We start from the raw sequence: 17738 nt of genomic DNA, 5'->3' as shown, positions 1-17738 counted from the left end.
TGTAGAGAAATAACCATGCACATACAATATGCAAAAATTTCCACAACATAATTCAAAGGCCTATAATTTAAAATTACTTATTTATTTATGAGTTTGCTGTCAGTACAGATCAACTCAGCCCAATAAAAGAATTATCTTTATTCTACCTTGTAAATACTCTATCAGTAAGTTAAGAGCCTTGGTAAATCTTAACATAATAAATAACACACCTACTGTTAATGTTACAAGCAACCTCAGAAGTTCAAATTACTAGATATCACTAAACTCAAATTTTCTTGACTCAAAGATCAAATGGATGAGAGTTATTGATCCAGGAGTAAGTAAAATGTTATTTGTTTTCTTATTAAGAAAAACTGACTGAGGAGATTATTGGGTACTCTTGCAATTTATTTTTTTGCAGGAAGCAACCAAGCTAATAACATCTTGTAAAGTGCAGGATATTGATGGGTATATTGTAAAACAGAACCTTCTTCCGCTGGAAGAGCTTTCGATTAGACCAAGACACAGCTTTTGATTAAACAAGACACAGATAGGACAAGACATTACTTTAGTTATCCATTATATATTTTAGAAATTTGAAGTACCAATTAGACTTCTTGTCAATATTGACAAGATTGAAAATTATATTTATTTTATCTGCAATTATTTTAAGCAGTGATTCCTAAGACATAAAAACTCAATGCTGAATACAAATTCTAAAGACTTATTTTTACCTGTAATGGTTATTTTTGCTGACCACTTAGATGTCCCATCCAATACACTCTGTTTGGCTGCCTTTGTGTACTGGACAAAATCCTCTTTAGAAATCTGAAACATTTCTTGAATTACTTCAAAAACCTCTGGCCTATTTTTTTCCCTGATCTTCATTCTTTCTTTCATAGCTGAAATAATAGTCTGAGTCTTGTCTTCCGCACCATGCTTAGAACTCTTCTCCGCTGCTCCTATAATGGAAAAATCAATGGTGGTGTAAACGCATGTCTGGTTACTTTTAGATGGCCCAAGAAAGGGAGGAAAAGGAGGAGGAACATGAGAATGAATGAATGCTTTTATGCTGAGGAGTCAGAGTGGCTTTTTTGGAAAATAGGAGTACAAGTCAGAGTGCTGAGATTCAGGACTTGTGTTTTTGGTAAGTGAATGCACCTCAATGAGCCCTAGTTTTCTCACTTGTATTATTGGACTAAATCAGGGGTTGTGCAAATATTTGGTTTGAGTTTTCAAAAACAAATTTGCAAAACCCCCAAAAGAATGAACATAATCAAATGTATTATATACTGCACAATCTACTAAATGGATAACCAAATCAAATTGGGAAATATAGATGGCAAATGTCACTCAAAATCAATATCTCAAATACTTGTGTCCATCCAAAGTGTCTAATATTTTTGTTGATGGAATTTATCATAATTAAATGATTAATTTTTTCTTATAAATTAAAAGCCACCACTATTTGTTGTATTTTGAAATACAGAGTAAGATTATACTTGAAATGAAAGTGATTCTGCTGTTTAAAAAAGATTTGAAAAGCACTGGGCTAGAAAACCTCTGAAGTATTGAAGAGACCATAGACTTGACTTATTATTCTATAATAAGGGCATGGTTTTGAACAGACTGAATTCTCACTTTCCACTCAAAACTCTTTTTTTTTTCTAGGACATTGTGTGTTTTTTATGATTGATCTCAAATTTCTGGGATTTTTTTTTTTTCATTTTTAACACAAATCCTTCTGGCAGTGAAGTATTTCCAATAGTTCATTCTTGGATCCCTCACCTTTTCCAATTACCAGACAGATATTCTCCGTGCTTTGTCTAGCCTCTGGGTTGCTCAGTATTACAGAACAAGTAACTAGTGAACCATGACTTCAACTCTCATAGTTTTTTAGTGAGTTTGAAGTGAGAGAGCAAAAGCCCATCTATAGGAACTGCCACTGCTGAAAACAAATATTTTTTTGGCACAGAAGCAATTAAGATGTAGTGAAAAGAATAAGAAACCTGTGTTCATAGCTCGTAATTGTTCCAATATTCCTCTACCTGACTAAGGATTCCCAACGTGTATTAGATTTTTTGAAATATTATATTTCTGAAAATAGGTATACTCATACAGTATTTCATAAAATGTTAAGATTAAATGGGATAAATTATCTGCACAATTCCTTCTAAAAGGATAGCCTCAGTAATCTTTATTCAATCGAATTCTGTGAATCTTAAGCCAATTTAAGTATAGAAGCTAAAAGAGAAAAGGTCAACTACTAACTTTCCTTTTTATAAATTCATATACAATTTGACAGCGGTCATTTAGTGAAAATCTTTATTAATTTGAAAGTATAACATTTATTCACTAAAGTGGAAAAATTTGTTAATAATAATCAAGGTGTAATTAGAGACAGTTAAAAGAGAGGTGCATTGTACTACTAGAAACAACAGATTCCTAGTCATTATCTTTAATAATAATATTATAAAAACACAAAAAGAACCTTTGAGGACAAGTCACATTTTTTAAAAAAGTACTATAAATTAGTGCATTCCATTTAAAGTAATTTGCCATTCTAAATGCCCTAGTCCTCTGTTAAAACATGCCCTAGAACAGCTACACATTTGTACATTATGTACCATTAAGCAATTAAGCATTTTTATAATTTATCAATAACTGTGGACTAAAAGGAACCACATACTAAACCTGACAAGCTCAGGGAAGGCCTGCATGGCTGCTTTACAAACTCAGAGACCAAAAGTAACCACATAGGATGGTCTGAAATTAACACTCTTTTAAAAGCAATTCATGGAAGTAATGTCCTAGGGCAGTATTTTTCCCTAACAAAAGTCAGTCTTAACTGATCTAGTCTGTCCTGTTTTTGCATCTAGGATAACATACCTGATAAACATGTCTTTGTACCAACAAAGTAATTTCCCCTTAAAGCACAATCACTGTACCAGAGCATAGAACACAAATCCCCTCATTCTTATTGTTACTGTGTTAATTGTTAACTGTTAACTTTCCTGCACCCCCCTGTGTAAAATAAATGTGTCTATCATTTTACTTTTTATCCATTCCCAGAGGTTTCCTTCTGTCCATCACTGTACTTTCTCCTGCCTCCCTAATCTATCACCAATAGATTTCATGTAACCCACTTATGCCTCGTCTTTTGATTGTAATGCATGAAATAAGATGCACAAGTGTCATTTTCTGGAGCATTTTCTCAGTCCCATGAGGTTTTGCTTCCTGGCAATTATCATGAGTTTGCCTCAAATAAACTCATAAAAATTCTTACAGGTTTGGATGTTGCTTACGTTGGCATAACTTCACAGCACATAATTCTTACACAGCAAAATTAATTTAGGCTAGACTAAACACCAGCTGCAATTGTCACCACTGCAACTAGCTGGTTAATATTAATAATAGAAAGAGAGCAAAGGAAAGGGCAGACATTGTAAACATAGTCCTCTGGGCCGCTTCACCAGGAAGCTGTAGGTTTACACACCCCGGGGAACCACAGGTCTATTCCCTGTAAATCACTGGGGATGGGGGTCCAACAAAGGGGAAGATGGGCACGTGTGCAGTGAAGTCAAGGTGACATATGACAGGTGCGTGTCAGTCAGTGAAATCTGGGAGAAAGACAACTGACTAGGGGAGTGGAGCCACTGCAAGCACACAAAATCCTGAAGGGTTGTTTGGTTAGGCTCCCAGTTTTAATCCCCAAGAATTGTGTTTCTCTTGTTTGTTTGCTCTTGCTCTTCTGCTTCTCACTTGCTCTGTAACCCACACTTGCCCATGCACGCCCCAGCCATGTGGACCCCACACGATGGACTGCAGCTGGGAACAGGAGGTAAGCTGCCAGATGCTGGCTGGACTGTGCTGGAACATGGAGCGGAAACTCTGGGCAGTGGTTTGAATCCTTGCCCTGTGAAGACACCGCTGGGCTTTTTCCATGGGGAGACAAAGGGAGATGGGACCTTGGAGGGGAACCCTCTTAATTTTACACCAATAAAGCTTTCCATGGTACTTCATCCTCCGATGGGGGCCTCAGGAAATTATTTTCCCCATGGCACGCCAAGAGCTCCACTTTTACCAGTAACAGGTGGGGACAGAGAGGGCACCCCACCAGTAACAGAATTATTCAATGAGCAGGTTTTATAAGGGAATAGTTATTAAATAGAAAGAACAGTAAAGCTTTCCATGGTACTTCATCCTCCGATGGGGGCCTCAGGAAATTATTTTCCCCATGGCACGCCAAGAGCTCCACTTTTACCAGTAACAGGTGGGGACAGAGAGGGCACCCCACCAGTAACAGAATTATTCAATGAGCAGGTTTTATACTGGAATAGTTATTAAATAGAAAGAACAGTGATGGCTTGAAAAGTTACCTACAAGATTAAAAGTGTCCCAAATGTTTGGTTTGCAAAGGCCGTTCTAAGAATGTTCAAAGAGAAGTATCATAAAAATGTTGACTCCCTCCAATACTCTGAGCAACTATTATCTTTGTGATAATGAGTGTTTCCCAACAGCTCCAGGACAAAGTATTAAAGTCCCCAAGAGTTAAATATATTTTGGAAGTGGTTTTTTTTTCTCTCTAAATTTAGGAAGAGCCAGCTGACCACCACCACGTAATAAATGCTCATTCAAGTAAACACTATTAAATTCAAGGCTGGAATGTCAAGAGATGTTTCATTTAAAGAAATCAAATCTCTGTACTTAACAATTGCTCCTTGAATTCTTTTAAAGAATTAATTAGGAAAGCATCACATTCACAGATACTCTTGATGTTGGAGTAGAAAATCTCTAACTTGTACAGACAATAGACCCACAACTTGTGAAAATGCCAGGCTAAGAGAATAAGTTAGCAGAGACTTATATTTAAGCCTTTTACCTGTTATTTCTAGGAAATATACAAGGTGTCCCCCCAAAATGTATACACACCTTAACAGCTGATAGCTCAATTCTGAAAATAAAATGTATTTTAATAAAAACTTCCTTTATAATTACCCAAAGTGTATGTATACAGTTTTGGAGGACATCCTATATATATAACTTTTTAAAAGTTCTACTTTTATATTTTTGAGCTGAAAAAAATAATTCAACTTTGATTTGTTTAGTTCAGAGATACAGAGACAATCCATAATTAAGTTTTGTCACTAACCTATAAATACTTTTTATTGCCCTATTGTGTAAACCCACATACATTGTCTTAAAAAAAGATAGCTCAATTCTGAAAATAAAATGTATTTTAATAAAAACTTCCTTTATAATTACCCAAAGTGTATGTATACAGTTTGGGAGGACATCCTATATATAAAACTTTTTAAAAGTTCTACTTTTATATTTTTGAGCTGAAGAAAATAATTCAACTTTGATTTGTTTAGTTCAGAGATACAGAGACAATTCATAATTAAGTTTTGTCACTAACCTATAAACACTTTTTATTGCCCTATTGTGTAAACCCACATATATTTTCTTAAAAAACACACACACTATTTCTTAAATAGGTACAAACTGTCCTGAATATTTGTCTCAGAGTCATCAGAGATAAACTTACATTTGCATTTATATGAGTCTTCCTTCAAAGTGTCTAGTACCTAATTGAAATATAGTCGTATGTCAACCAGAGATAAAAAAGAAATCAAATAAAAAGAGATAATGTACAGTAAAAGCACTTTGTAAAGTATAATACATTGTACAAATGTAATGCATCATTGTTATTTTTAAAAACAATTAATTGACAGATCAGTCAATACAATGATGAACAGCAAAACTGCAAAAGGATTTGACCTTAAACAGTGGCAAACTTATCCCACACAATTCTCTTCTACATAATTTAATGAGACAGCCAATTTTTATTTATTACCCAAAATATAAATCTCATGTGAAATTCACAATTTCACCACCTTGATATGGCAATTTACAATTTTAGTGCATCTTCCAAATAATTATCTATCTATACGTACCAACTGCAATATTCTCCTTGGTCTCAGTCTCTTCTCACCTACTTTCCTCAACAGCTGTTCCAAACACTTCAGCTCTCTCCACCTATCTCACCCCTTACCCTCCAATCTCAGCAAATGATCTTATATTTTCCTTAACAGATGAAGAGGTTTTCTAAACTCAGTGGTCACATCCACTCCCCCCCCCATACACACACAGAAAAAACAAACAAACAACAACAATAAAACAACAAACTTGACTTGTAGCATTAGCAGATGTTTATGGTGTAACTATGCTTAATATGGCGGATTTCAAGCAACTGCCTCACAAAATTATTGAATATTTATCAATCAGCACTGTCACAGCTACCTGAATAATACATATATCCTATATGCTGGCCTGCAAGACCAACCTTAATTAACTTAAGTGTGATTTGCAGGTCTCTAGCACACTGCTTGGAAAATAGGATACACTCAATATATAAAGAAGACAAAATATTTCTTAGGGGAGCCTAAAATAAAATGATTACTATATTTAACTAATTTAGTGCTGGGTCTCATTTAATGTGCTAGGCCATAATCCTGCAATAAACAAGAATAAATCTAGTGTAAAATGATAAATGTGCTGTGGGAGCACCTTATGTAGATATAAACTATACCTCGCCCCTGGCTTTGAATTTGGAATTTTCTGAAAACAAAAACTGTGTGCCCATCACTAGAAAGCAGAATTTGGTTGCCCTATATATCTCATGTACTTAGTCATCAGTATAAAACAAGGGCATAAGTCCAAATATAAATGGAAGGAATATATCAAGAAAATCAATTTTAAATAAGGTAAAAAAAAGCATAGTGGCTCATGATGCTTTTGTATAGAGGAAACAGTCTTGGGTGTGAATCCTGGTTTGTCATTTAATAACCATTCGAAATTGGGCTAGTTACTTTATCTTTGTAAACCTTAATCTCTTCATCTGAAAAAAAAGGAAAAAAAATAATAGTATCCTTTTTAACAGAGTCTTTTTAAGGATTAAATGAGAAAATGGCTATAGTTTTAATACTAATAATTGGACATGTATAGGGATTTCAGAATGTCAAAAGGGTGAAGATACAAGCACTTATTAAGGAATTACACATTGAGAAATTTTATGGTTCTGTACTTGACCCATGAAGCAACTCCTTGAAAACTCTCCCAAGTACAAGGCCACACACAATGTCTACCATATGCTAAATGCTCCATAACTCTGCTCATTGGGAGCCAATGAAGTGCTTGAAGATAAAAGAAAATATAATAATAATAAATATTTATAATATTGAGTATTATTTATATTATACATGGTATTTATGATATTTTAAAGAAAATAATACATATAATGGTAATAATAAATGTAATGATTGTTATTTTACATTCATAAATCCTTACCTGCATTCGGGGCTGGTGAACCCAGAGGAGTATCTTGTTAGCATATATGAAAAGCACAGAGGGCCTGGCACTGAGGCATTTCTCTCTCTAGGACTCTGTATGTAAAAAACTTCGCTGTTTTTCATTTCTTTGCCAGTAAAATCATGTAGGTGGGCTTGCTTTTGGTGCCTCTCTGTTTTTATTTCCCATGAAATCATGTAGGTGGACATGTACTTAGTATTTCCTACCCTTTCTCTTTAGTTGCTTCACACCCAAGATAATCTTAACCCTCCTCTTTTAACATGTCTTTATTCTTTTCAAGGACCAACCTGCAACTCCCCCAGTCTTCAAGTCAGCCACCTCCTTTTTTTCTTATATAATAAAAGCCACACACTCCACAGGATTTCTGGCAAACCGACAAAGGACTGATAATTAGCAGAAAAATAATTGGAGGAACACAGTTCTAGCATAGCATCGTCCCCCACTCCCAAGGGCGGCCCCCTCACTGCCACCTTCTATGAAATGACTTCACTATTAGTGAACTTGGGTCCAAAAACCAACAAAAAGCAACATTTCTTCCCCCTCCACCTCCACCACCTCCACCATATTCAATTGTCTCATTAATTGTAAATACTAACATTTAGTATTGCATATTAAAAGAAGACAAAATCAGGAATCCACTCACAGAATTGTATGTCAAAGCTACTACAACTCATAAGCATTATCTAGATACTTTCTTTTTAAAAATTTCAGAGTCAAAAACTATATCCTCTTACTGAGACACTACACAGCTCACCCTGCTCTGCATGCTCCCTTCAGCAATGGGTAAGAAACTAAACTTTTAAAACTACGAGTGTGGAAAATGATGCTCAGAGAGGTTTTAAAAAATTCCAGTAGTAGCAGGATGAGAAACTAGATCTTTCTTATGTTTATGTTGATAACTGTATGACATAATATAAGACATAGTTACCCTTTCATCCCCCTACAGAAACCCCAGCAATTGAAAATACTCCATTATTAGTTTATTCTTTTGGGTTAAGGAACTGGCCATTGTATTAAAGTAACTTAACTACTGATTTCACTTTTACGCACATTAATGTATCAGATTATTTCCTCTTTAGTGTGGTTGAAGAGTCAATGCAATAGCATGTTGTGATAGGGGTGTGCTTGAGGCATCATCATGATGGGAAGTTCTGTGAAGCCAAGATCTACCTGGGCAGCACGGGATGTCTTACAGACAGGGGAACTCTATGCGAGACTGGAAAAGCACTACCAATAAAATTCAACAACTTTCAGTTTCTTTCCTTATGGCCAACTTTGTATATTTCTTTATAAATTAGGAGAGAATACTGGGCTTGGAGTGCACAAACCTGAGTTCTAACTCTAATATCTACTTGGTTCTTTTTATTTTTTTGACAAGATACTAAATTGTGTGAACTCAGTGAAATCTAATCCACTGATCTTAAAGGCTCCTCTAAAAATCGATGGTTCTATGAAAGAATGATCTTTAAATCATTACATGACATTTCTAACTATAGTTCTTAGGTCCTCATTAATAAACTGACATTTATTAAACAGCCACCAGTGCTTAAATGTGTCTAAGTTCTGGGGAAATAAAGGCTATGGTCTCCTTGTATAGCAGTGAATACGCAGAATTCTACTTCTAAGCTTCCTGAGTATTCATTACATTAGCATATTTTGTATAATTGCTGTTGAAAGAGTAGATGTCAAAAGTTTCCAGGATATGTGTTAACATCTATTCATCTGAATTAAGTTTTAGAAAATAGGTTTGAGTTGAGGGACAACATCAATTACTTCCTTTTGAGCTCTGAAAGCCCAGCATAGAGCTCCCACCCACAGAAGCTGCTCAATACAAATAACCATCTTAAGATATCACTATTGCAGAATGTGGCAACACAAATACAAAGAAAGAGAATCAATATCTAGTTTGCAGACAGGAGTACCCTAGCCAGACTTTCCAATGTTATGAATTTGCAATGGGTAATAATTAGGACACATGAGCTTTATACAATGTCAGTGGGGAACACAGAGAACAACAAAAACAAACAAACAAACAAACAAACAAAAACGCTCATGAGATGCTGCTTTCTTTAACTTTTGGAGAAATACTTTCCATCCTTATTAGGCAGAATGCTTATTCAGTGGGACTCTGGGATTCCTTCCTTGGAAATATGTAAGAAAGTAAAGGCCCGTTGGGTTAGATACCATGGTATTTGCATATTTTTTCCAATATTGAAGTTGTCTCTTTTCCACTTTGAAAAGATAAAGAAAATATTTTACATATGATCTCTCCTCTACATATGCTTCATGCTGCACACATCCTCATTCCAGCCAACATATACGTTTTTTGCTTTTTTTCTATATTAAAGTTGCTACCATAACTGTAATAGCAAGTTTCTTATGGGTTATATTAACATCATTCAGGGTCACTAACATCTCAATTCTTCAACCACCTAAGGTTTTACAAAAATCAGAAAGGAAAAAAAAAGGTCTTTTTAGATAGCAAGACCCAAATGAGTTAATTAAAAAAAGGGGGGGGGAGGGGCAGTGAGACCCTGGCTACTGCCACTGGCCTGGAACTGAAACAGAAAGAAAAGCCAGTTCTCTTTCTCAGGGCCTCTGTTCCCACCTATAACTATATAGCTAAGAGCCTTGGGCCAGGAAGACAGACAAGTATAAGAAGCACCTCCAAGTAAACTTAGTCGAAGAGGAGCTAAGATGAGACTGTTCGGGGAACTTACTGATGTTTTTCTATAGCTCCGAACCTTCAAAGAAGTACGGAAGCAGTGAATGGGATTTTATAATAATCCGATTTGATCCCACTTGACTGCAAATGTATAAGTCACAGACCCAACACTTGATGGAAATGAAATATTAAACTCAACTCAATTTGAAGTAAATTTAAATACTCTCTCTTTTGCATGGGTCATTGGTCAGACCATGTGTAAAGTCTTTTTATTTCCTTTGTGCATGTGAGGGAAAGAATATGTGAAAACTGTTATATGCAATGGAATCAATGTATTAAATGTTTCCTCTAGAGGTAAGATTTGGCTTAAATAATAGAAGTTAAAGGAGGCAGGAAGGACTTAGTTCAAATTTTAATTCATACACTAGTGATGAATTTAGCTGTCTATCAAGGTATTAAATTTTCCTTGGAGGTGTTCAGAGACTGAATGACCATTTTTGAGAAGGAGGTTGCATTAGCTACACCTTCCAACTCTGATATCTCTTAACTTCTTAATTTTTTATTCCTTCCTTTTCAATGATGGCATACATGGAAATATCTCACGCAAGGTGTTCCCACTGTAAATATCTAGCTTAAAGCAATGATCAAGAGAAATTTATTAAAGAAATGTCACTAATTCCATAGGGAGAATTTTAAATTTGATAGTTATTGTGAAAAGTGGTAAAGCTGAATTCATATACTTGAAAACCCATTTGTGTTCAATGTGGAAGTGAACTTTTTTGCAAAAAAGGGAGGTGTTAAAAAAATTACCCTCTTTCTGGAACATATATATCTACTCTCATTTTTCTGAACTATTGTTGATTCTTCCCATTTATATGTGCATTTTTATGAATAACCTCAATGAGAAATTTGCCTAGTTTATTGGCCAAAATCCAATAATATATGTTGTCTTAAGAAAAGGAAATGGATTATGAAAATGTTTCTAAAGCTTAATAAATGCGTGGCATTTCTGTTCTTTAAAAGATTGAAAGAAGGATAAGCTCATTTCTCAGGTATGATCTGTATCATTTTTTTAAAGGGATTCAAGCTATTTGTTTCTAGATGGCAATACTTTTCCTATCTGTTTTTCAAACGTCCTTGACCTAATAAGCTCATTTCTTAGATGCCTATTTTACAATTCATTTTCTAAACAAATGGATTGGATTTTAATTGAATTATGAGACTTTAAGTAAATTAGCTGAGCAATTTTCTGCATAAAGGAAGCAAGACTGCACAGTCTCCTTGTTGGGAGTGTATGCATATTCACCAAATTTATATATATATATACATACATATACATATATAAAACTTTTTTTTTCAGTAGTATCCCAGAGGAATACTACTACTTTTTTTTTTGCTAAGAAAATACATTTATTACTATTAGACTCAAACTGATCAGACTGTGTATGAAGAATACTAATCAGGTAGAGAAAATTATAGAATGTATGTTCCTGTTACTACAAATGCCAGCCGTGAAAGCATTTCTTATTTAATCCTTACTTTGACATTTTCCTCTATCCCTTAGCAACCCATGAACCTTACATTGACCGCATTTATATAAACAATGAACAGAGGGGTCAGTGTTTAAATGTGAAAAAACAAAACAAAACATTATTTGCAAATAAAAATCCATGTTCAAATATATTTCTCGGGCAATGCTTTTTTAACTTATTTAAGGTCAGCACACATGACCAAATAAATAAGGCAGTGAAAGTCAGTAATATGTACTTTAGAGTGTGATATTTTGGCATTTCTGGACTGAATCTAAAGTATCAGTAAAAATAATTATTTTTTTGAAAATGGAAAATTTAAAGTAACACATGTCATGAAGGTTGACACAAGTACCTATTTGGAAGTGTGAAAGCGTGGAAGGGCTACTAAGATTCATTGAGCACCTACCGTCTGCCAGACAATTAGAAGAGACTATTTCCAATAACTCTCTGAGGCAAATCTGTGATTCCTGTTCATTTGGTGGAGGAAAATAAAGCCCAAAAAGGTAAAATTCTTGATTAAGATCACGTATTTGGTAACATAGGTTTGTCTTTGACATTCAAACACAAGACCTCCCAATCTAAGGCCTGTGCATGGGATGTAGAAGAAGATGGCTCCTTCAATCAGACACAAATAGGCTTGGAAAAAATTCCAGTTGCTGGAATCACGGGTGTGTGTGTTAGCCTCTGTTTGAGGAACATGACTCTACATATTCTCACTTACCCCCCTGGAGCTATGATGAGGTAAAATGAGAAAATCAACTGGGAGTCCTGTAAAGTTTTCTACTGGATGTCAGTGCAATTGTACTCTAGGTACTCACTCTGAGAAATCTAATTGCGCCGAGTGAGTTCAACACTGTAGGAATCGCACCAAGTTCAACTACATGACCGAATGGGCAGTATGTGTTTCTTTGCATACGTGGTAGGAAAACTAGCAAGAGCTGAAGAGGACTAACCTGAAAATATATAGGATAAGGAGGGCGCCACAAAACCACCTCTTCAGCCTAGCCAAGTACTCACTCTGCAAACAGTCGGCGTTCAAGAGGTCCTGGCACTTTTCATGGCACTTCACTCCGCACTCCAAGCACTTCATGCCTTGCCGGGCAATGCCCCACAGGAGCCCTTCACACTCGTAACAGTAGGTTGGTGTCGTGGCTGTCCAGACTTCAAAATTGTGTGGGGTGGTGGAAGACATGGGGTAGATCAATGCCTGCAAGGTCTTCTTGAAGACATGTATTTTCTGTGAAGAAGAGAGAAGTTCCCCAGGCAAGCCAAGTCAGTGGATTTCGAAAATTTCAACAGAAAACACAATTTGTATCACTTTTCCCTGAAAATTCTATTTTGACAGAGTTCCCTGATTACTGATTTAAGTGAAGACAGTGAGCACAGTAACTCTGTTCACTTACTCTTCTCTCAGTGTTCTAGGGCCCAATTCAATTATATGAACTCAAAGAACTCCCTCATCAACCAGATTGGACTGGGCTCTACTGTATGCGCTTCTTGAATAGCACTAAAGAGCTCAAATTACTCGACAATGTCCATGTCCCTGCTCTACTCTAATCTCAATGAGGACAAGGATGAAACCAATCTAGTTCAAAGCTACATGGGTCCTCAGAGCCTAACCTAGTCTCAGGCTTAAATATGTGCCCAGGAAATATTAATTTTAAAAAATGTATATTAATATCCTTAGTCTAGGTTCATTCATGGTAAATTGTAAAGTGGATGAACTGTATTCTCAGTGCTGACCCTTACCTTCTAGAATCATCCTCAGCACTCTTTTGGATCCTACCCAAGCCTCTCTAAAATGACTTTGTACCCTCCCTGACACTTCACACCTCCCCATCCCTAAACTATGTTTCTATAGTTCTTTCTGCAAAGAACTGCTTTCATTGCCTATTCTGTAGGAAAGAGCAGAACAACTAATTCACAAGAAAGGAATTGCAGCAGATAAAGGTTAAATGTGGCACACTCCCATGGTAATTTGTATTTTAAAAGGAGATAGTTTTTCATAGCATACGAAAGACTTTCTAATAACAAACCTTTGGTGGGGTGGAAAAATCTACTGAATGGGTAGCTAGGAGATCTGAGACCCCTAGCCTAGGCCCCATCACATGATATTTCAAATGGGCTATGCTAGACAAGAACTGTCTTTCATATTTATTTCCTTAGTGCCTAAATAGTGCCTATCATGGACCCTGGCACATAATAGGGGCATGACATATTATTTTGTGAAGTGAATGAATGTTCTGCCAAGAGTCTTATAATCTACAGAACGATTTAAGGTCTCTAAGCTTCACTTTCCTCTCTACCCTGTCTATCTGCAGTATTATTTGAAGATCCAATTGTATGATGGTAACATTTACAGACTTCAAAAATCGAGTAAATACAAAATAATAGTGTTGGTGATAGATTTTTCAATCAACAAATGTCAATCAATAGAAAAAGAGGCTTGTTTGGATAAGTCTTTCTCTAGACTTCTCATATCCCACTAAGCAGATCACTTCCTGAGAGAAAGACTAGCACTCCCTGAAGTTACATTTACAGGTAATTTCACACAACTGCCTGATGCATAAGAAATAGATATTTACATAAATCCTGTAAGAGCCTCACTGATAAGTAATACTAGAAGTAGGGCATTTATATTTTGCATTCATCATCCTTCAAACTCATTTTGGAATATCTTCTCACAGCATTGAAATGACCAACTTCCCATTATTTTTCAATTCCACATTATGGTAACAGCATTTTTCCCTTTATTATTACACTAGAGGCCGATGCACAAAATTCATGCAAGAGTAGGCCTTCCTTCCCCAGCTGCTGGCACCAGCTTCCCTCTGGCACCCAGGACCTGGGCTTCCCTCTGGCCACTGGCAGGCACCTGGGACCCAGGCTTCCCTTGCAGCCCCAGCTTCATCCAGAAAGTCATCCAGAAGGACGTCCTTGTCTAATTAGCATATTACGCTTTTATTATTATAGATTTTTCTTATTATGTGTTTTCCAAGAATATGTTTGGTAATGGCCCTGGGAGATTCTCTACTAGGGAGTTAAGCTTTACTAACAATTTTCTTAACTTTGAACAGCACGATCCAGGCTTGCTACCCATGAGGGTCTAGTCCAGCAGTTCTCAACCTGTGGGTCTCGACCCCTTTGGTGGTTGAACGACCCTTTCACAGGGTTCGCCTAAGACATCCTGCATAATTTACATTACGGTCATAACAATAGCAACATTACAGTTATGAAGTAGCAACGAAAATAATTTTATGGTTGGGTCACAACATGAGGAACTGTATTTAAAGGGCCAGAAGGTTGAGAACCACTGGTCTAGTCAGAGCTCTTTATGCTTCATGTGAGTCTACAGAGCAGCAGGATGGTCAAACAAGGGAATACCTCAAGTGGGAGACCCTGTACTAGGGTTTATATAGGCAGAACACCTGGATCTATCACTTTTCAAAGGTAGCTGTGCCAAGTAAATCTCTTAAGTTCATTTCATAATCAAGATGTGTTGCAAAGAACTGTTAAGAGTTCCTTCAGGTTCCTGAAGATGGCGGCCAATGGGACGGCAGGCTGCAAGATAGTGAGTGAGTGAGAGAGTGAAAGGTGAGTGCGTGGACATGCGGGAAGTGTGTGTATGTGTGAGGGAGGGACAGCTATATTCCACAGGACTGTTGGGGACTGGCGGACCAGGCTCCACTGGCTGGGTAGTCTTTACTACTACTGAAATCTCTCCTGGAGTGGCCGGCTCTGCTGCAGAGACTGCACCATCTTGAAGGGGAGAGTGGCTGTGATTGGAAGCCCAGCCTTACCTTCAACAGGGGAGACCTAGGAAACCTCCCAGAACCCTACAACCACAATGCCCAGTTGCCTCAGCTTCAAACCCACAAACACCGAGATTCCAGCCTCCCTGACCACGGGCACCTAAAAAACTTCTCCATGGGGAGACAAAACGGCGCTGAATACGCAGATGGGCTCTGCGCCTTCTCACAGAGCAGATAGAAGGAACAGCTGAATGGCATAACATCCACCTGGAATTGGTGAATTAAACACAGCTGGTGAGGCAATCCATGGATGGAGAGGTCAGAGAGGTCGCCTAAGACCATCGGAAAACACTTACATATTGTTTTTGTGATTAATCACTATGCTTTAATTATGTTCAATTTGTAACAATGAAATTGGGGGTCACCACAACATGAGGAACTGTATTAAAGGGTCGTGGCATTAGGAAGGTTGAGAACCACTGCTCTAGACCCATGGTCGGCAAACAGCAGCTCGTGAACCACAGGCAGCTTTTTGGCCCCTTCAGTGTGGCTCTTCCACAAAATACCGGCTCTTCCACAAAATACCGACTTCTGTGCATGGGCCACGAAGTTTCAATTGCACTGTACGTATGCGCCCGCATGTGGTATTTTGTGGAAGAGCCACACTGAAGGGGCCAAAAAGCTGCCTGTGGTTCACGAGCTGCTGTTTGCCGACCATGGGTCTAGAGCAGTGGTTCTCAACCTTCCCAATGCCACGACCCTTTAGTACAGTTTCTCATGTTGTGGTGACCCCCAACCATAAAATTATTTTTGTTGCTACTTCATAACTGTAATGTTGCTACTGTTATGAATCATAATGTAAATATTTGATATGCAGGATGTATTTTCATTGTTACAAATTGAACATAATTAAAGCATAGTGATTAATCACAAAAACAATATGTAATTATATATGTGTTTTCTGATGGTCTTAGGCGACCCCTGTGAAAGGGTCGTTTGAGCCCCAAAGGGGTTGCAACCCACAGGTTGGCGACCCACAGGTTGAGAACCACTGGTCTAGAGAGAGGTGAGATCTGGGATCCAGGCTGGAGGAAGAAACACGTGTATTGGGGACTAGAGTTTCAGAGGGAGACTGCGCCCCACCAAATGAGTGGCCCTTGGGGTCAGTGTAGCCCTCGAATGTGGAAGGGGGTCCAAAGGGCTGCTGGCCAAAGGGGACTCTAGATATAAGCCCACAGCCATGGGAAACTGTTTCCAGAAAGGCAGCCTGAAGTTCTATATCGGCTATGTAGTGCCAGGGGAAAAAGACGCGAGTCGGCATGGTTCCTTTGTCTTGTCTTTTTGTTGTTGTTGTTTTTACCTCCTTGCTTTTGCTTGCTAAATCCAGTACATAGGATCTTCCAATTAAAAACACACAGAGATGGCAGGAGAAAGTTGTTTTTGTGGAAACCGGGGATCAGAATAAGGAGAGATGAACAGGAAACCAGCTCTGGGTCAGTTTGTTCTGCCAACCCAGTATTAAGTGCAGCAGGGAAAGAAGAATCTGAACCCTGAGTAGATAGGGCCATTTAGTTCCAGAAATTAATACAGAAACACCACCACTCAGGGGTTATCAGATTAGACACTTGTATAAATAAAACTGAAGGCAGGCAGAGAAACAAAGTGAGCAGAGAGATCCTACCTGCTTGAAAACGAGGTTGTGGCTTATGACACAGAGGAGTGGTGGATCCCAGGGAACTTCAACACTGTGCTTACTACCTGACAGAAAACAGTTGAGCCAGGAAGAACAGTAGAGGAAGTGAACCACCTTCACTACTTCACTTTTTTATTTTTTATCTTTTACTTAAGAAACTAAATTTTTTTTCTCACTTGATTTTACTTTTTTATTATTATATTTTTATTTTTAATTATTAGTAGTACTACTATTATTTTACCTTTTTAAGTTTTATTTTTTCTTTATTTTATTTTATATTATTTTGGGATTAATGTTCTACATTCTATTTTTATTTTAGCATTATTTTATTCTATCTCAATTTTTTTGCCAACTCTCTCTTCCTCACTTTTTCCCTTTTTTGTCCTGTTTCTCTTACACTGTTCCTGCTTTAGTTTTTTCTCTATATTTTTTTACTTCCTGTTAAAAATTGATCTTACTTGTATATCTAATTTCCTCTCCCCTGCTCTAAGTACATGCATACTTCTCCTCTTTCTTCACTAGCCATTTTTTTTCCATTTTCTTTCTTTCTGTCTTGTTATTGTTTGTTTTTCTTTTTTTTGCTTCTGTTTTTTCACTCCTTGCTTGTTCTCTTCCTCTACTAATAGTTTAATTAATTCCAATAACCAACTCAGACCTACCTACTCTCTTTTCTCCTTTTCCAATAATAGAGGAATACATAGATATATAGATTAAAGAAAGAGGAAATAATATATATATATATATAT

At 37.0% G+C, this 17738-nt stretch overlaps 1 protein-coding gene across 1 annotated transcript in view; it reads right to left on the bottom strand.

Moving 5' to 3' along the window:
* Positions 1-17738, bottom strand: part of UNC13C (unc-13 homolog C (C. elegans)) — a 557952-nt gene that overhangs the window by 295229 nt on the left and 244985 nt on the right. Inside the window, exons 8-9 of the mRNA XM_005882381.2 lie at positions 12565-12784; positions 714-941 (exon numbers count right to left, since the gene is read on the bottom strand). Coding sequence (XP_005882443.1) covers positions 714-941; positions 12565-12784 — 448 coding nt within the window. The remainder of the gene's footprint in view (positions 1-713; positions 942-12564; positions 12785-17738) is intronic.

Source organism: Myotis brandtii, unplaced genomic scaffold (assembly GCF_000412655.1).
Source record: "Myotis brandtii unplaced genomic scaffold, ASM41265v1 scaffold709, whole genome shotgun sequence".
NCBI lineage: Eukaryota > Metazoa > Chordata > Mammalia > Chiroptera > Vespertilionidae > Myotis > Myotis brandtii.
This window is presented reverse-complemented; position numbering and strand designations above follow the sequence as displayed.